This window comes from Capra hircus, chromosome 13 (genome assembly GCF_001704415.2).
Source record: "Capra hircus breed San Clemente chromosome 13, ASM170441v1, whole genome shotgun sequence".
Lineage (NCBI taxonomy): Eukaryota > Metazoa > Chordata > Mammalia > Artiodactyla > Bovidae > Capra > Capra hircus.
The window spans coordinates 2,248,074-2,269,290 of NC_030820.1; the positions used below are offsets into that span (position 1 = coordinate 2,248,074).

Below are 21,217 nucleotides of genomic sequence, written 5' to 3' on the forward strand. Positions count from 1 at the left end.
ATGGAGTTCAGCACCTCCCACAGATACATCGAACCATCCTAGAACTGAAATTGCTCCTTGGAGGGGAAATTTGGCCACAAGGGGATGTCATATTCATTTAAGAGAAGGTACCGGGGGAACGTACTGCCGTGCAAAAGATGGTTTACTACTACTAATAGGTTTGAAGGAAAATGTGACTTTTCAAAATATTTAGTTTTCTCCCAAGGAATATTTTTGGTGGTATGCTAATGCTATGCTATGCTAAGTCACTTCAGTCGTGGCTGATTCTGTGCAACCCTATAGATGGCAACCCACCAGGCTCCCCAGTCTCTGGGATTCTCCAGGCAAAAATACTGGAGTGGGTTGCCATTTCCTTCTCCAATGCATGAAAGTGAAAAGTGAAACTGAAGTTGCTCAGTCGTATCCATTAGCGACCCCATGGACTGCAGCCTACCAGGCTCCTCCATCCATAGGATTTTCCAGGCAAGAGTACTGGAGTGGGGTGCCATTGCCTTCTCTGTTTGGTGGTATATCGTGGCTCAAATTTCACTGCATTATTTTTGGCTGGATAAATGAAATGTGCACCCACCCCCATCACCATCACTCTGAAGTCTTCTTCCATCACATAAGACACTTGTTAAGATAAGAAAGATATTCTACTAAAGCTGACGGTGATTGAGAGTCATTCAGTATTCAAAGTTCCTAAAGAATCGTTGGTTCTCTGAAAGGGATAAAAAAGTAGGAAAGACTTTTTTCAAACTTTTGCTAGTAAACAGGTATTACTTCAACTGATACAATGGCTACGTGACATCAAAGTACTATAAATTATCAAAACTATCGTACAGAAAAATTACAAATTCATTGCAAAATACATTACACTGCTACCATTAAGAAAAAAGTGCTTTTTGTTTTCCTTTCTTTCTTTTTTTTTTTACCAGAAAAGTATTCTTTCAATATAGAAAATCCTATGTGTTACCCTGCATGTGGCTAGGATATACCATAACGGAGTTTGTACTGAGTCCTTCTGATTTGCTGGATGAAAGGCTGAAAAATATAATAATGACTCATTAAAGCCATGTCCCAAACGACCGTGCCAGCTGTCAGTGGAGAGACGCCTGTTGAAGACACAAGAGGACGCCCTGGTCTGCCGAGCCCTGCCGGTCGCCACAAGGTCCCACCAGTCAGCTGGTCTGGGCTCGCAGGCCTGCTGCATGTTCTCCGGTTCCTTGCATTCTCCTGACCTGTTCTTGCATCGTCACCTCCGTGACTTTTCCGCTCAGTGATGCCGGTACTGCCTCATGAGAGGCACGATGCAGGACGGCGGCCCCGCCAGTTTCAGGAACGGGTGTCTGAGGAGCTCCTCCGCTGTGGCCCTCCGAGCGGGCTCCCGCACCAGCATCAGGTCTAGGAACGCCCGCAGTACTGAGGAGACCTGCGGAGACAGAGGCCGGCCTCCTGAGGACTCGAGCCAGACGACCCAGGCCCCCCGCGTGGCCTCCCAGCAAACTCCCGGGAGAGCCTTCTGCCCACAACGCCAAAGTCCAGAAAGTCAGCTTGAAGAAAGAGCCCATGCGAGCAAACGCAGGCATTGCCTTTCTTAACACACGCTGTTTTCCTTATCTTTTTCAAACCTGAAATACTAGGAGTAAATGATGGTACAACAAAGATATGTACTAAATGAGAGACAACAGCAGCTCTTACGGTGCACCCACTATGTTCAGATGCTGGTCACACACATTTGATGAACAGTGTTATAAATATGGAATGAGTTTTATTTGTTTATTTTTCTAACCACGCAACCATCTAGGCTTTGTGCAATTCCTTTTTTTTTTTTTAAAGACTTTTTTTTTTAATGTGGACCAGTTTTCAAGTCTTTATTGAATTGGTTACAGTATTGCCTCTGCCGTATGCCTTTTTATTTTTTTGGCCTCAAGGCTTATAGAATCTTAGCTCCCAGGTCAGGGATCAAACCCACAACCCCTGCACTGGAAGGGAAGTCTTAACCACTGGACTGCCAGGGAAGTTCCTGGAATTCCTTTCTTGAAAAGAAACAAATTTCCCTAAGGAATGTGACAACAGATAGCATTTGTCCTTTAGTTTCTCATAATTTACTTTTTACAGTATAGCTTGTGTACACTCAAGTACATAAAAAGCATATGTTTTACAGTAGTTCTTTAAAACACACACACACACACTTATATATTCCATACTCCTACCCAGTTTCCCTGGGTTGAGAAGATCTCCAGGAGGAGGGTATGCAACCCACTCCAGCATTCTTGCCTGGGAAATCCCATGAACAAAGGAGCCTGGTGGGCTACAATCCAGGGGGTCGCAAAGATTCAGACACTACTGAGAACAGCGCATTATTTAACCTGTCCAATGTTGTAAAATTTTCACGCTCTTGTTCAATTCAAGCAGCTTCCCCACTTTGTTGCAGGTCCACCCAGGCTACATGAGTGACTCTCCAGGGGCTCTTCCCTAAGGGGTAGGGATGAGGGAAGAGGGGATGCTGTCACAAACAATTCTCTCCCTCTTGGTATCTGGGGGGTAGTGGGATGGTCGGTACTTTTAGGGCTAATCTGCGGAAACAGCTCTCTCAGCAAGCCTAGCCCACTGGTGGCCACACAGTGGTGGTTTGCTGACTTAGGATCGTTTTTTCTGAGCTTGGCTCTACTTGATGATGCCTGGAAACCAGGAAAGATCCTCGCTGGTTCCCTCACCATGTTGCTCGCTGGTGGTGAAGTCGCTCAGTTGTTTCCCACTCTTTGCGACCCCATGGACTGTAGCCCGCCAGGCTCCTCCATCCATGGAATTTTCCAGGCAAGAATACTGGAGTGGGTTGCCATTTCCTTCTCCATGTTGCTCACTGCCCTGTACCATGTAGCCCCTTGTCCACCCTCTGACATGCCTCATCCTTCACCTTGCTCACTTTGCCCTGGCTGAGGGTCTTCGAACTGCTCCCCTCTACACATGGGATGTTTTTATCCCAGATCTTTGCATGACTTGCTCTTTTTTGCCAATCAGCCTCCAGTCCCTTGACAGGACACCCTTCAACCCTCAGCCAAAACGAACTCCCAAATCCTTTCCTGCCCCCCTGGTCGCGTCACAGCGTGTTATTCATTCCTGGCGTGTACCACTCTCTAAAATCATTTTGATCACCCATTGTGTATAGTTTGTTATCTGCTTCCCCAACTGGAATGCAACCCCTCTGAGAGTCAGGAAGTGTGGGGCTTTGGGCTGGGATGTCCTCGTCATTAAAACACCCCCCAGCGTGCCTTAAATTCCCAGCGCAGAAGTGCTTAGAGGCGCCCATCCATGGGAGGGGAGCTTATGTGCCCACTTTCACAGAGGAGCTTCAGAGAGGGAGGGGCAGACTGACTCGCCCAAGGGAGTGAACAAGAAGAGCCGAGACCTGAACTCAATAACTCTAATTCCATAACAGGCAGCTAATGAGAAGCTACTGCAGCACAGAGAGCTCAGTCTGGTGCTCGGTGACGGCCCGGAAGGGTAAGTGGGGGGTGGGAGGGGGGATCAAGAGGAAGAGGATACATGTACACTTATAGCTGATTCCTGATGTTGTACAGCAGAAGCTAACAGAACACTTTAAAGTGACTAAAATGTAAATTAAAAAAAAAACAAAACAAGGTCCATGCCTAGAAACCAGGGTCTACTCCCAGATGTGATCTCCTCCCAGTTTTAACATTTCAGAGTGAGGGAGAAATCAAAGAACGATGTAGAAATTCAGCAATGGATTCTCACCTTGTGCAGGTCCTTCACTCTTGGAGGTAAACTGTCCCGGATCCGCCGCATGGCCTGGAGGGGGGGCTCGTTGAAGTAGGGGGGCTCACCATCAATCATCTCGATCACCATGATCCCAAGGGACCAGATGTCCACCTGTTAGGCACAGTGATTATCTCAGGCAAAGAGAACTTTCTGAAAGGTTGAGGATGGCCAGGGAACCCAGTAGATTCATACTCATTCATAAATTCATACGGTATTTGTAACTTTTCAAAATCTACAATTCAGATTTATCAGCTGAACGGTTGAGTGGCCAAGTGTTTGCTACTGGTCTTCGCCTGCTTTTTAAAGGCAGCATCAGTGAAGATTCTGACAGTTAGGTACATGTGAATGTCTTACTACTCTGAAGTTCAGAACCTTTTAAAAAAATCCTGTTTTTCATCAGGTCAGATGAGAAAACCATTCAAAGTTTTATGTTACAAACAGAGAAGAAAATTACATTTAAACCATAAAAAAATAAGAAAAGGTTTTGGCATATTTATAACAAACTCCAAAGAGCTACGCTGCACAACACAATATATCCTGATTCTTTTATTAAGTTGATTTTTAAAGTTCTTTGCTGCCATATTTAGGTTTTTCCCTTTGTGTTTTATCACTCTGAAGCGGTGTACACAAAACTGCATTTTGTAAAACCATTGTCAGGGACTGGAGGAAAGGATAGAGAGAGATGACAAGCAATCCTTCCCGGTTAAAGAATGGGAAGTCAGGGCAATGAGGTGCCAGGGCTGCTACAAATTCCCAGACCCTGGCGGCTCCCTCGTTCCTCATTACACCTCTTATCAGTTAGCTGCATTCCTGCTCTCGCCCAGAAGTGACCTCCACTGAGAGCTGATGCTCTCGGGACCACGGGGAGATAAGCAAGAGGCACACTTATCCAAGGGCAGCACACCAGGGAAGGAGAGTCTGCCGGCAATCCGGCTGCTGTCCTCTGCTCACTGGCCCACGACCCCGCCTCCGGCTGCCCCCCAGGACTGCCTCCTGCACCACAGGGTGGGGAAACACCGTGTGCCCAGGCAAATGTGCTCCTTGCCTCCCTGTGTGTGCGTGTCTCAGAGCTTTATTCACACTGTCCCTCCCCCGAAGGCGCTCCTCCACTTCTGCTCCTCATTTTATGTATCCAAACCTTGTCCCTTAATAGATTAGGAGCAGGTATGGGAGCAGCTTAAGTGTCCATCAACAGATGAATGGATAAAAAAAGACGTGGTATATATGCAACGGAACATTAGTCATAAAAGGGAATGAAATGCTACCATTTGCAATAACACAGATGAACTTGGAAGGTATTATGTTAAGTGAAGAAAGTCAGACAGAGAAAGACAAATATTGTATGACATCAATTATGTGCAGAATCTAAAAAATGCAACTAACCAGTGAATAAAACAAAAAAGAACCAGACTAATAGATATAGAGAACAAACTTATGGTTACAAGTGGGAAGAGGGAAGGAGGGAGGGGCAATAAGGGGACTGGAGCATTAAAAAAAAACCCAGAAGGTTACTATGGGATTATATGGAATCATATGTGTGAAATTTTTTGAAAATTGTAAATTGTAGAGTTTAAAGAATCATTCAATAAGAAAGACAATTTAAAAAAATTTAAAAGTCAGCAACAACAAAAATAGATTATAAGAGGTTATTTCCTTTCCAGAACAAACAGAAATTGTGCCATATTTTAAAATATGTTTCAATATTCATATATAATTTTTTGCAATAGGAAAACATTATTTCTCACCCAAATATTCACCCCAATCTGTGGAGCTTTCTCTGACCCTGTATCCTCTGAACACACCTGCTCATCTGTGAGTCTCCAGCCACTTTTCAGGTTGCACTGGCCCTGGGGGTTAGATGAGAGCTGGAGTGCCTCTTCCCCACTGCCCATCTGGGACCTAAGCACATTGCTCGATCAATGCTGTCGTGACACCCCAAGGGTGGACAGACTCTCTTCTGCCACAGCTTGCTCTGTGAAAAGCCTAGTGAACGGCAATCGAACGTGGGGTTAAAGGTCATCAAGCTGGTCCCCGGGGGTCATTAACGAGCTCAGAACTCTTGCATCTCAGCCAGACCCTGCCCTCCCCAGCAACCACCACCACCTCCTTACCTCTGTCCCATATGGCAGCCTAGAAATCACCTCGGGTGCCATCCAGTAGGGTGTACCAACCAGTGATTTCCTCTTCGGCACCTCTTTGGAAACTTGAGCACAGAAACCGAAGTCAGACAGCTTGATCTGAAAAGGAAAGGAATGCAACAAACTAACCATTTAAAAATACTGGCTTCAACATTTGGGGCAAGATGGAGGGACCTAGAGATTTGCATACTAATGAAGTAAGTCAGAAAGAGGGAGACAAACACCATATATGGTATCACTTGTATGTGGAACCTAGAACAAATGACACAAATGAACTTATCTATGAAAAAGAAACAGACTCAGAGTTGTAGTTGCAGGGGGCGGGGGGGGGGGGCGGCGCAGATGGGGGGTTCGGATCAGCAAATGCAAAGGGTGTGTATGGATGGACAAACAGCAAGGTCCTGCTGTGTAGCACAGGGAACTGTACTCAGTATCGTGACAAACAACAATGGAAGAGAATATGAAAAAGAAGACATATACACACACATATACACACATACAATTGAACCACTTTGCCAAATAACAGAAATTAAGGCAACATTGTAAATCAACTATATTTCGACAACATAAATCTTCAGAATATACTGGCTTCAAAATGTAGAAATATAATAAAAGTTTCAGTTTCAAAGCAAAATCATCTTATCATTCACAGGCCTTGGATATATCAGAAAAGGGGCTTTCAGACCCTTTCATTGGAAAAGCACAACCAATTTTACTGAAAAAAACTCTCATGGCCCCACCAGGACTGACTTGCAAATGTTTAGCTCCTGCTATCTTTTTATGCAATCATGAAATAATATAATGCACCCAAAACAAGAAACTCATCAAAATTCAAGGCCACTACTTCCATTTAATGTAAGAGAGATAAGAAAGCCTTCCTCAGTGATCAATGGAAAGAAACAGAGGAAAACAACAGAATGGGAAAGACTAGAGATCTCTTCAAGAGAATTAGAGATACCAAGGAAATATTTCATGCAAAGATGGGCTCGATAAAGGACAGAAATGGTATGGGCCTAACAGAAGCAGAAGATATTAAGAAGAGGTGGCAAGAATACACAGAAGAACTGTACAAAAAAGAGCTTCACAACCCAGATAATCATGATGGTGTGATCACTCACCTAGAGCCAGACATCCTGGAAAGTGAAGTCAAGTGGGCCTTAGAAAGCATCACTATGAACAAAGCTAGTGGAGGTGGTGGAATTCCAGTTGAGCTGTTTCAAATCCTGAAAGACGGTGCTGTAAAAGTGCTATGCTCAATATGCCAGCATATTTGGAAAACTCAGCAGTGGCCACAGGACTGGAAAAGGTCAGTTTTCATTCCAATCCCAAAGAAAGGCAATGCCAAAGAATGCTCAAACTACTGCACAATTGCACTCATCTCACACGCTAGTAAAGTAATGCTCAAAATTCTCCAAGCCAGGCTTCAGCAATATGTGAACTGTGAACTTCCAGATGTTCAAGCTGGTTTTAGAAAAGGTAGAGGAATGAGAGATCAAATTGCCAACGTCCGCTGAATCATGGAAAAAGCAAAAGAGTTCCAGAAAAACATCTATTTCTACTTTATTGACTATGCCAAAGCCTTTGACTGTGTGGATCACAATAAACTGTGGAAAATTCTGAAAGAGATGGGAATACCAGACCACCTGACCTGCCTCTTGAGAAACCTATATGCAAGTCAGGAAGCAACAGTTAGAACTGGACATGGAACAACAGACTGGTTCCAAATAGGAAAGGAGTACATCAAGGCTATATACTGTCAACCTGCTTATTTAACTTATATGCAGAGTACATCATGAGAAATGCTAGGCTGGAAGAAGCACAAGCTGGAATCAAGGTTGCCAGGAGAAATCTTAATAACCTCAGATATGCAGATGACACCACCCTTATGGCAGAAAGTGAAGAGGAACTAAAAAGCCTCTTGATAAGAGTGAAAGAGGAGAGTGAAAAAGTTGGCTTAAAGGTCAACATTCAGAAAATGAAGATCCTGGCATCTGGTTCCATCACTTCATGGGAAATAGATGGGGAAACAGTGGAAACAGTGTCAGACTTTATTTTTTTGGGCTCCAAAATCACTGCAGATGGTGATTGTAGCCATGAAATTAAAAGACGCTTACTCCTTGGAAGAAAAGTTATGACCAACCTAGATAGTATATTCAAAAGCAGAGACATTACTTTGCCGACTAAGGTCCATCTAGTCAAGGCAGGGGTCATGTATGGATGTGAGATTTGGACTGTGAAGAAGGCTGAGCACCGAAGAATTGATGCTTTTGAACTGTGGTGTTGGAGAAGACTCTTCAGAGTCCCTTGGACTGCAAGGAGATCCAACCAGTCCATTCTGAAGGAGATCAGCCCTGGGTGTTCTTTGGAAGGACTGATGCTGAAGCTGAAACTCCAGTACTTTGGCTACCTCATGTGAAGAGCAGACTCATTGGAAAAGACTCTGATGCTGGGAGGGATTGGGGGCAGGAGGAGAAGGGGATGACAGAGGATGAGATGGCTGGATGGCATCACTGACTCGATGCAGATGAGTTTGGGTGAACTCCGGGAGTTGTTGATGGACAGGGAGGCCTGGCGTGCTGCAATTCATGGAGTCACAAAGGGTTGGACACGACTGAGAGACTGAACTGAATTGATGATGCTTTAGTGCAAATAAACTGCTAGTCACAAAGCGAGTTTTGTACAAACTGCTACAGTTTAGGTTTTCTTCCACTGAACACATTTGGATTTCTAAGTACCCTGAGATGATTCAAATAACCAACCTCATTTCTATTTTTGAATTATTGCCAGACCCCACTTGTAAAGGATGCTGGAACAGCGCTGTAGGCACAGGCTCCCCTTTTCTTTTGGTTTTCCTCCTCTCTCAGGATAACTCAAGTTGCCAATGGAAATATGGACATAGAAATTGAATGTTAACAGTTAGTTATTAGGAGTTCAAAGTGTTCAATTTAATTATCCATAGTGCATGCACATATTTGTTTATTTTAGAGGTCAGCCAAAAAGAAGCCCCTGAGATTTCTTGCCCAGAGCTTTTAAGAATACTCTTAAAAACACATCGCATAGTTAGGAACCCCATCAGGTTATATATTCCAGGTGAACAGGATTCAGTTTATTTCTGGGAGGCCTGATTCCTGCTCATGACGACCTGATCTGATTGGAGAGGATTGTTACTTAGGATTATTGGTGATAACCGAATGCATTAAAAAATGCTTCGGAATGGTCATTTGAAGTGAAAATTGCCATAAATCAAAAGTATGGTCTCTAAGGTACAAATTCTCCCTTGATTCTCTTTATACATCTCTGAACTGTTTACAGTCTTTTCTCCGGCTCTGTCTCTGCTGCCCACACCTTAATACTGGGGCTTCCTGGAGTTCAGGTCCCAGCGCTCACCTCTTCTCTTTTTATGTGCTTTTGCTAGATACGTTTTTTTCCCCTCCCAGGCTTAATGCAGATTTCTCTCCTTCATTCTAAAACTACACATCCATCCAGTATATGTTTCGACATGGAGTTAATTCTTGTGAAGGGTGTAAGGTCCATGTCTAGATTTATTTTCTGAGCATGTGGATATCCAGTTGTTCCAGTACCGTTTGTTGAAAAGACAGTCTTTGTTCCATTGTGTTGTCTTCAGTTGGGTCCAACTCTGTGACCCTATGGACTGTGACTCTGCCAGGCTCCTCTGTCCATAGGATTTTTCAGGAAACAACACTGGAGTGGCTTGCCATGCCCTTCCCCAGGGGATCTTCCCGACTCAGAGATCGCACCCACGTCTCAGGCATCGCCTGCATTGCCAGGCGTGTTCTCTCGCACTGGTGCCGCCTAGGAAGTCCTTTGCTGCCCTTACGCCCTCGTCAAAGGTCAGGTGACTGTTTATGTGGGTCTATTCCTGGGCTGTCTCGTCTGTTTTATTGGTCTGATGATGGACAGGAAAGCTTCATGTGCCACAGTCCATGGGGTTGCAAAGCGTGGGACATGACTGAGCAAGTGAACTGAACTGATAAACTTTCGAATCAATATGTCAATACCTACAAAACAACTCACTGAGATTTTGACTGAAGATTATATTGACTTTATGGGTCAGGTTGGAAAGAACATCTTGACAGTACTGAGTCCTTCCTATCCTGCAACCTTATTAGACTCACTTATTAGTTCTAGTTTTTCTTGTTGATTCTTTCAGATTTTCTACATAGGTGATCATGTCATCTATGATCAAAGTTTTAATTTCTTCTTTCTCAATCTGTATACATTGTATCCCTTTTCTTATTTTATTGCATCAGCTAGGGCTTCCAGTATGCTGTTGAAAAAGAATGGCGGAAGGGGACATCTTTGCCTTTTTCCTAAACTTGGTGGGAAAGCATATTCAATACTTAAGCATACCTCAAGGCCCTGATCACTTTTCACCTTCTCTAGAATTTTTTTTAGGAGCCCTTATTGATCTACCTGATCTCCAAATTTGTGAGAATTTAGCACTCATTTAACTTTGAACTGTTTTCCAGTGCTGATTTTGTCACTCCAGCTAGGAATGACATTGCTCAGGGGCAATAGATCTGTCTTTTAATTGTGAAACCATACTGTGTTTGTTAAGATCGGGGAAAGCAGTAGGTACTCACAAAATGCATGCTATTGATCGACTTTATTTGATACTGACATATATATGAGTTTTTATATACAGAATGTGGCTTCTCCAATGGCTGAGTGGGTAAAGAATCTGCCTGCAATGCAGGAGAGAGACACAGGAGACATGGGTTTGATCCCTAGGTTGGGAAGATTCCCTGGAGGAGGAAACGGCATCGCACGTCAGTATTCTTGTCTGGAAAGTCCCATGGACAACAGAACCTGGAGGGCTACAGTTCAAAGACTTGCAAAGAGTCACACAAGATTGTCCATATACAATATGCACACATACATGAGACAGGAGATTACACGACAAAGATACATTGTTTTTCCTTCTAAAATCAGCACTGACTTACCGAAGACAACTGCTTCTAGAATCAAAGCTGTAACACAGATGAAATGGAGGTAATGTTTTGGAAATTATCAGTGTTTTTTTTTTTTTTCTTTTTCCATTTCCTTATTCATGATCTTCTCACCAATCAGGCCAAGACTTGGGGAGTGTGGTTTGGGGTGGGACTCCATCAAATTGGATTGCTCCAGATGGAATGTTAGAGAAAGCTGGTTTAACAGAGAGATGATTTTTCTCAATTGCTTTGGCATATCAAGAGTCATACCCAGATGCTTCAGACCATATAATTTCCATGTGGTATAAAGAAGAGTGCCCTGGGAGTTCCCTCACAGTCCAGTGGTTAGGACTTGGCACTTTCATCGCTGGGGCCTGGGTTCAACCACTCCTCAGGGAACTAAGATCCTGCAAGCCACATGGTGTGGCAAAAACAGAAAGAGTGGCCTGTGGCCACGGCAGCTGGTCCATAATTCTTGTTGCCCTATTGTAAAAAGCATCTACAGTTCTGAGAAGTGAAAACCCTTATAGCCCATCACTTTTAGCCTAGGATTATTTGCAGAACAGGACAAAGAACAGTGACTTATATCAGGCCCCGATTCTTTGTTATAAATCACTTCTAACCATTTCAAGCTTTAAAAATATCTAAGTAGCACACACCCCCACACAAACAAGGGAGAGAAGGCACATGCATCTATGTTCAGAGGTAACAGTAAACATATTCAATAACCAGATTCATCTAGACCATTCAGAATCTAGACATTAAGCTGAGCACATTTGTGGAGTTATCCTGAGGCCATTACCATCTTTAATGAGGCAAAAGGAGTCCTGATACAGGGTTGGGCTCAAGGGGGATAACACTCCAGTGAATGGAAACAGTGGCTATTAACCAACAAGCATGAGAAATTTGCAACATGTTAACAATGGGTATAGATAAGGGGCTTCCCTGGTATCTCAGCTGGTAAAGAATCCACCTGCAGTGCAGGAGACTCTGGTTTGATTCCTGGGTTGTGAAGATCCCCTGGAGAAGGGATAGGTTACTCACTCCAGTATTCTTGGGCTTCCCTTGTGGCTCAGACGGTAAAGAATTGCCTGCAATGTGGGAGACCTGGGTTAAATCCCTGGGTTGGGAAGATGCCCTGGAGGAGGGCATGGCAACCCAGTCCATTGCTTTTGCCTGGAGAATTTCTGCAGACAGAGGAACCTGGTGGGCTACAGTCCATGGGTCACAAAGAGTTGGACACGACTGAGCAACTAAGCACAACAGAAGTAAGGTGGCTCAGGGGTAAAGAACCCCCCTGCCAATGCAGGAGATGTGAAAGCGGGTTCAGTCCCCGGGTCGGGAAGATCCCCTGGAGAGGGAAATGGCACCCCACTCCAGTATTCTTGCTGGGAAAAGCCCATGGATGGAGGAGCCTGGTGGGCTACAGGCCACGGGGTCAGAAACAACTGAGCGCCTGAGCATGCGTGCATAGATACAGCGATGAAACCCCATTGCACTAGCCTTGGGTGTGCCCAACATGGCCTTGATGGAGAGATGGCACAGTAGAGTGGGTGGAAATGAACTTGAGGCAATGCTACTGGCTTCCACATGGCCTTTGTGTGGTGTGCAGGGGTCTAGAAGCTTCTCTCCTCCAGATCTTAGTGAAGGAACGGGGAAGCGCCAGCACAAGCCTATGGCTGACAGGAGGGCCAGTCCCAAGGATAGTTTTCAAGACTTGAGGGAAGAGGGACTTCCCTGGTAATCCAGTGGCTAGGACTACAAGCTCCTAATGGGGGGAGGGGGGACCTGGATTCCATCCCTGGTCAGGGAACTAGATCCCACACACCACAACTGAGAAACATTCCATGTGCTACAACTTAAAAGGATACCTCAGGCTGCAGTGAAGATAGAAGATCCTGAGTGCTACAACTAAGACCTATGCAAACAAATACACATTAAAAGAAGACTTGAGGAAAGAGGCTGGAGTGAAATTTTGCAGAGAAGCCTTCCTGGAAAGTCCAGCAGCTGATGGGACCAGTTAACGCTCACTGGTCACTGGCCCAGGTAGCAGAAGAGGCTGTTAGGATAAGGCAGGGACCATCAGATGGTCCCTGACACAAGAAGATGGATTGTGCCTCCTTCGCCCCAAGGTCCCACAACCCCCATTTGTCTCCGTTCTGAGGAGGATGGGGTGGGAGGTGGAAAGAAGGAAAAGGTGGAAGCCAAATCTGAAAGACAGGTTTTAAAGGAATCAGTTCCACTTGATAAACAATGTTTACATCGTATAAGCAGGCTAAATTTAATAGACTGAATTAAAATAGAGTTAAAAAATTTTCTAGCCACTGGGGCTTTATGCAGAAGTCACAATTAATTTTAAGAAAGAGAGAAGCTATATAATTATGTGTGTCTGTGTGTGTGTCTGTGTGTGTGTGTGTGTGTGTGGTTATTTCCAAAGCCCAAGCATGAGTAAATTTGCAACTCTATTACACAGATAGGAGAGCAGGGACAATTTTGCCAATATGTTTTGTTTGCCTGTAAATTTAAGAAACCTGAATGATTAAGGAGGTGAACATATCAACATTTTGGTATTGGCAGTTTTAATTTCAGTATCTCTAATGTGGTTTTCTTTTCACAGACATTAAAAGAAGATACCAAGCCTGAGAGACTAATAATTATCTCCCTGACAAAATGTAAGATCAGAAATTGAAACTCAACACTTGGAAGCCAGTCCTGATCTTCTGTTGTAGGAGTATAAGTGCTTTTGCATGATTTTTCTTTTACTCATCCAAGTACATAAAAGAGACAATTTTCTGAAAGAACATAATTGCACCCAACATTCATCCAAATAAATCTGCAAGTAGATAAAGAAAATTCAAGTAATGAGTATAATAAAACACTGTAGGCAGTTCTTAAAAGCAAATCACAGAGACTTTAGGCTGAGCCTTAGGTTAGATAGAATTGTACAATGCAGGTACTTAGGAAACCACATAAACCTTACGAAGAGAACTGAAGTGAGCATGTTGCCCACCCCCAATCAGGAGATGTAGCTGGTTCCACAGGGGCCAGACAAGGAACTGGAGCTTAGAACTCAGACAAAGCTACTACTTAAACCTGAGCTCTTATCCATGTCAACGCATTCCGGCTAGGAGTCAGAAAGTGTTAGTTGCTCAGTCATGTCTGACTCTTCGGGACCCCATGAACTCTAACCTGCCAGGCTCTCTATCCATGGGATTCACCAGGCAAGAATGCTGGAGTGGGTTGCCATGCCCTTCTCCAGGGGATCTTCCTGACCTAGGGATCAAACCCGGGTGTCCTATAATGCAGGCAGATTCTTTACTGTCTGAGACACCAGTCAGGGCCCCACAAAAACTTGCAAGAGGGGGAGCAAAAGAGACTCTACCCATAAGATAAGTTTAAAACAGAGTGTAAAACCCTTGTTTTGTGAATTGTTTGGGCTCTAAAGAACTGCTACATCTGCTCCAGGTTTTTGCTAAGGCAGAAAGATGGATGCTTTTGTGCCTTTGTTCCTGGGCCCTTCCTAAAGGCAATGGTACTGATATCATCAGCTGGAGATTTCTCAGAGATGCACCCCGCCTGACTGAATCAGAATATCCGAGACAAGGGCCCAGGAATATTTTTGCCAAGGTCTCCAGGGGTTTTAATGGTCGCTGAAGTCTGAGAACCTGTTTTAAAAAGAGCAATGATCCCCAAATAAAGGAACTGAGAGAAGTAATAGAAGGGCCAGACTGATGATGAAGGCTACAGCTGAAGGGCAGCTTTCTCAGCAGCCAAAGCCTAGAGGAGAGGGAAGGCATTGCAGCAGCTGAGCCACAAAGGCCTGGAAGCCCCAGGCAGCCCCTCTGCCTTCTGATGGAGCTCAGAGCATGGTAGCAACTTGCCCCAAACTGTACAACAGTAGTAGTGAAAACTCAGCCCTGGGGTCTCCTGACTTTTCATGCTGTGCTCCCTGCATTAGAAAATGGGAGTGTTTGCATCTGTCTCAGAGACTATTGGAAAGGAATGAATGTGAGCAAGCTATCTAACATGCCTGAGCCTTTATTTAAGAAGAACTTTTGGGAGATCATATTCAGGTCTTCTTCTAAAGGTAAAATTCTAACAATTTGAGGATCCAGGAAAATAATACCAAAGAATTAAGTGAGCTGGTGGAGACACTGTAAAACGAGGAGCATACACCCTTGGTGAAGAGCCACTGACATCCAGCCGACTGTCAGGGGCCCCCGCAGAGGGCTTGTGGAACATTCACAGGTTCTGGTTGCCAATCTAGCCCCCCTTACTTATTCTTTGACTCTGACTTCAAATCCTATAGGAGAAAGGGGACAAACATACTTGCTCTTTCTGGCACTATGTTAGCTTGGGCCCCTCCTCCCCCAGAAGGAAATGCTGAGATAAGGATTCAGTGTAAGTCATGTACTGGGGAGACACGAGGATCACTCGCAGTGACATGGAGAACTAGAACAGGAAAGGGAAGGCAGTCATTCAAGGACTAATCAGCAAGCAAGCTGCCACCTTGGGGACGAGAGCTCTACCCTGTCGAGGATGTCTGGGAGACTGCGCATAAGGTGTCCTCAGGGCTGTTCCACCCAAGGGCGCGACAACTCGTATTCATACATCAGTTCCCATCACTTTTTCAGGCCTGCCTCTGGGGCGTGTGGAGGCTAACTCCTTTGGAATTTCTAGTCTGCTTTGTACTGGAAGAGCAGACTACAGTGTCCAGAGAAAGTCCCCAAGCAAAGAGATGCAAGTGGTGGCACTTGAAGATGGAGTTAGTGAGGGCTGACATGGCATCACGTGAGTGGGGCACCAGCAACATTTGCGCCATGATGCTATTCATCCCCATCATACCACCTCCATTCTGTGAAGTCAGAAATGGTGTTTTTAAGTGAGAGAGGAATCTGAAATTTCGTGTGAAATTTCCTAATTCTTTAAGTGTGGCAACCAATTTATAGTAAAAAGACTACAAAGATCACTAGTAAATGGCTCTTTTTAATAGATGCATTCATTGGGCTTAGGAAGATATGGGTTTGATTTCCATTTCAGCCAATGAATTTGATAAGAGTTAGTCACTCACTATCTAGTGGCCCCTAAGTATCATCTCTTAAATGTAAACCCCAGGCCAAGCAAAAATCATGGATGAATTTACTCAACTTTTAACTGCAAGGGTTGGGGGTCGGGTAGCCTTCATTTTGGGCATCTACCTTGCACCTGGTTTACCTCTCATGGCTTTATACTAATTACTTCATGTAATCCTTACAACCACTCTATAACATGTTGTTTATTTTCCTTTTCAAACCTCCAACATCACTCTTTAAACACTCCTGCTTAACACAAATTAGTGACTCACTAGATATTATTTCTATCATCAACAAATAGTGAACAATTTATTTTCAGTTGATAACAAATAACTTCCCTTATAGTCTCTGAGGAGGCCAGAAAGGATTCATCCTCTTAAACATAAGCAATTCACTATTTTTTTTTTTACTTTCTTTATTGGCAGATAACTGCTTTATAATATTCTGTTGGATTCTGCCGTACCTCGATGTGAATCAGCCACAGGGTACACATGGCCTCTCCCTTCTGAATCTCCCACCCATCTCCTTCCCCACCCCACCCCTCTGTGTTGTCACAGAGCACTGGGTTGGGCTCCCCGTGTCCCACAGCAAATTCTCACTTGCTATCTATTTTACATATGGTCACGTATATGTTTCCATGCTCTTCTCTCAATTTGGCCCACATTTTGAAATGTATATAGGTTCATCGGAGGTTGCAAAGAAAGGTGCATCCAGTTCTCCCTATATATTAGCATCTTATACACTATGGAGGGCTTCCTTGGTGGCTCAGAGGTTAAAGCGTCTACCTGGACTGTGGGAGCCCTGGGTTCGATCCCTGGATCAGGAAGATCCCCTGGAGAAGGAAATGGCACCCCACTCCAGTATTCTTGCCTGAAGTATCCCATGGACGGAGGAGCCTGGTAGGCTACAGTCCACGGGGTCGCAAAGAGTCGGACATGACTGAGTGACTTCACTCACTCACTTCACATACACTATGGCACAATATCAACACCAAGAAATTGATGGACAGTCGATAGAGCTTGCTCAGATTTCATTAGTTATATATGAACTCACTTGTGTATGTTGTGTGTGTGTGTGTCTGTGTACTCTGCAATTTTATCACATTGTAGTCTTATACAACTACTATCACAAATTGATAACCAACAGTAACATCACCATAAAATGATGATGCTACCTCTTTATAGCACACACTCCCAATCTGCAACCCCGGCAACCACTAACTTGCTGTACATCTCCATATTTACGTTATTTCACAAATGTTACGTAAGTGGAATTATGCACTGTGCATCCTTTTGAGTTTGACTTTGTTTCACTCAGTGTAATTTCCTTGCGGTTCATCCAAATTCATGAATGCGTCACTGGTTCATTCCTCTTTTTCCTTTGGGTAGTATTCCCTGGTATAAACACACCACAGGTTATTTAGTCATCGTTCACCTTCAGAAGGACATCTGCATATTTTCTGGTTTGGGGCTATGATGACTAAAAGTGCCGTAAACATTTGCGTGCAAGCTTATATGTGGAAATATGTTTCAGTTTCTTTGGAATATATGCCTAAGAGTGAGACTGCTGTCACATAGTAGCAAGCCCATTTTTAGTTTTGAAAGGAACTGCTTTGCCATTTGTCAAGAGTGGCTCTACATTTTACATCTGTACCAGCAGTGTATGAATCAGTGGTGTTATCACTACTTTTCATTTTAGCTGCTCTTAGAGGTGTGTAATGATATCTCATAGTTTTAACTTGCAGTTCTCTCGGGACTGATGATGCGCAATATCTCCCAACAGGATGAGAACCCAGCATACCTGTGTGATAGACAATATTTCCAAAATCGCCAACAACAATACTGCCCCTGAGATCTTCTTATCATGTGATTCAATTCTCCTCCCGCTCAGGAGGGTTTTATGTTTCTTCCCCCAGAATCTGGAGGAAGAGACACTATGAGACTCTGAGGTCATAAAAATGCTGTACTCCCACCTTGTTTGCTTGGGACACTCGCCGACCCCAGCCCCCATGCCTTGAGGAAGGCCACGTGGAGAAGCCCGATGGTAGGGTGCCAGAGGACAGTCCCAGCGAAGCGTGCGGTCACCAGTCAGTGCGTGTACCTGATGTGTGCCCGAAGAGAATGTACAGATGTCTCATCTGACAAGTCCCTACACTGAGGCCAGCCAACTCTCAGAGCCAAGTGAGAATGCTAAAATGACCTTTGACTTAAAATCATGTGATTCATTATTATGACAATAAACAAATATATCTCCTGCACTATAGAATGCTATAAAAAACTCCAATATGTTAGTATAAATGATACTCTCAGCCTTTTCTTGGAGTAGTCACACTCCCTCTCTGCTCTCTTTTTAAGAAACAAAGTTTCCTTTCTCTGTAGTAAGTGGAGTCAATAGGGAGCCCTGTTCTGAAATGTGGATGAGCTCACTCTGGCCAACACACAGAGCCAAGCTCCGCCCCACATGCTGTGCTTCCTTTTCCGGGACTGCACTCAGTCCTGATGGCCACAGGCCCCGCTCTCTGAGTCTCTGTTGTCACCACCCCCTACAGAGGGGCCTTCTCTGACAGCCTCTGCAGACTCTCTACTGTCCACCCTCTTTACTGGCTTAAATCAACGACTCATAGAAAACTTAGAACGTATCACCTTGCCTGTCTGGTGGTGATTTTATTTATATGTTTATCTATCTGTTTATGATCACACCCTGATATCAGGGCTTCCCTGATAGCTCAGTTGGAAAAGAATCTGCCTGCAATGCTAGAGACCCTGGTTTGATTCGTGGGTCAGGAAGATCCCCTGGAGAAGGGAGAGGCTACCCACTTCAGTCTTCTCAGGCTTCCCTGGTGGCTCAGCTGGTAAAGAATCTGCCTGCAATGCAGGAGACCTGGGTTCGAACCCTGGGTTGGTAAGATCCTCTGGAGCAGGGAAAGGCTACCCACTCCAGTATCCTGGCTGGGAGAATTCCGTGGACTGTATGGTCCATGGGGTCATAAAGAGTCAGACACGACTGAGCGACTTTCACTTTATGATCACACCCCTAGATGCTTAGAATAAACTGAATGAAATTAGCGATTTTGCTTTACTCATCCTTAGGACCTTGCACAGAGTTGGACATGACTGAAGTGATTTAACATGCATGCATGCTTATATAAGATACACATGTATACATGGAAATATGGAAAATGGGATTATGGGTGATCTTTGTTTTATCCTTTATACTTTTCTGAATTTGCTGGATTTTCTGCAATAAAATCAACATTTTTTTTTTTTTTTTTTTTTTTAGTGAAGAAAAGCTGAAGTGCTTGGGAAGCTCTTTCTGGCTACCCTCTGCTCATTCCTGGGCAATTCTGATGTGACATGGATGTTTTCCATGTGAGCGAGGATGCTGGGTGGTAAAAGACAGGCGCATTAAAGGGACACTGGCTCCATTCATCCAGGAGCTATTACATCTGGTGGGAGTTTAGGGAGATTATTGTTTAGTCGCTAAATTGTATTCCATTCTTTTCGTGACTCCATGGAAAGGGCCTAAATAGCAAAACTTCAAAACTCTTCTAACTAAGTCTTCCAGGGAACATCAACTCATTCCTTTCATGGCTGTTGTTCTACGGTGTTTTGTACCCTGGTGTGGCTGGTAAGTTTCAACTGAATTCTCTGGGTAGGTTGCAGTGATGGGAAGTCCAGAAATCTGAGCCTAGAGATACATCAGTGCGGCGGATATCTTCCATTCATCCTTCTAGATCTAGGTCCTCCCTTCTCTGAGCCCTGGGAGATTAACTTCTGTTGACATGCTGATGGCTTCCAACTGGACTCAGTCAATGCAGGGCTCCGGCGGGAGCCTGGAAGGAAGGAGCAGAGTGAGGCTGGGTTATTTTTGGCCCAGCTCCCAACCTGCAGGTTCACTGTGGGTCTGGCTTCCAATGAGGCTCAGAGCTCCTGCCAGGCAGCCTCTTCCTGCAACAATCTCTACTTCCAGATTCCAGTCCCGAGTTCTACACCTTACCTCTTCAGGCATGGGGTAGCAAGATCAGTGTTCCATCCTAGAGAACTGCCCTGGTCCTCATGACGCTTCCTCTTGACTGATCTACCAATACCTTTACTAAACTCTCCCAAAGGACTTCCCAGGTGGCACTAGTGGTAAAGAACCCACCTGCCAATGCAGGAGACATAAGAGACACAGGTTTGAACCCTGGGTACGGGAGATTTCCTGGAGGAGGGCATGGCAACCCACTCCAGTTTTCTTGCCTGGAGAACCCCATGGATGGAGGAGCCTGGTGGGCTACAGTCCATGGGGTCACAAAGAGCCAAACAAGACTGAAGAGACTTAACACACACACACACACACACACACACACACACACACACACAGTACTGGAATTTGTCATCTGTAGGGACTCTTAGTGATACTGCAGACATGAATAGGGTGGACACGTCCTAGAAAAGTCATTTTATCCCCACCAACAAAAATATCCATGTAGCAGGAAAATAAAAGAACTTTCCATATTATTACTTCCCATGCTTATTGTTAAAGTGGAAACTTATCCTTCAGATTCAGTTCACAGATAATTCTGACTAACAGGATGACACAGAGGATGGTGATTTCCTTTTTGTAAGCCCTCTGGAAAGTGTTGTAGGTGACTTATGGAAAGTCAGAGTTATGAGAAAGTACTCTTGGGAAGATAATACCAGTGACAGAAGAAGTGACAGAGCAAACTGGGGAGGGACCAAACATGAAAACCTTACCCGGCCATCGCTTGTCAGCAGGATGGAGTCACTCTTTATGTCCCTGTGGATCACTCCTTGGTTGTGAAGGTAGGAGAGAGCTCTCAGAACGGACAGACAGACAGTAGCTATCTGCTCTTCATTCATTCTAGAAAGGAAATCACATTGAAGGAGCTAGGTCAGGTTTAAGACCATCTTTGAAATGATTAAGAGAGGTAGCTCCCTTGGGTTCCAGTGAACCAGTCCATGCTCCCCAGTCCATGTCTGGAAAACCTACAGGGAAGGAAAAGGAAGTCTTTGGGACCTGATTCCCAGAACCTAACCCAGCGATGACAGGGGCCAAGTATAAACTAAAGGAAAGGGAGCCCCACTGTCTGGTCTTTGGGTCATTAGAGCAAATGCACTTCCTTGGACTTTTACAGGTAATTCCCCAGGTACTGACACAATGCCAGGGTCTTGTAGAGAGGACACATTGAATGGAGCTATATTAGTTCCAGGAATGGCTCCTAGGTGTCTTGAGGAAGTCCTCTAATGTCCTTGGGTCTCTTTTTCCTCATCTTGGACATGGGCATGACCAT

General features: G+C 44.5%; 1 protein-coding gene across 1 annotated transcript in view; it reads right to left on the reverse strand.

Moving 5' to 3' along the window:
- Nucleotides 914–21,217, reverse strand: part of PAK5 (p21 (RAC1) activated kinase 5) — a 115,133-nt gene continuing 94,829 nt past the window's right edge. The window contains exons 5-8 of the mRNA XM_018056918.1: nt 20,661–20,787; nt 5,874–5,999; nt 3,739–3,873; nt 914–1,411 (exon numbers count right to left, since the gene is read on the reverse strand). Of these exons, the coding sequence (XP_017912407.1) occupies nt 1,256–1,411; nt 3,739–3,873; nt 5,874–5,999; nt 20,661–20,787 (544 nt within the window). The 3' untranslated portion in view covers nt 914–1,255. The remainder of the gene's footprint in view (nt 1,412–3,738; nt 3,874–5,873; nt 6,000–20,660; nt 20,788–21,217) is intronic.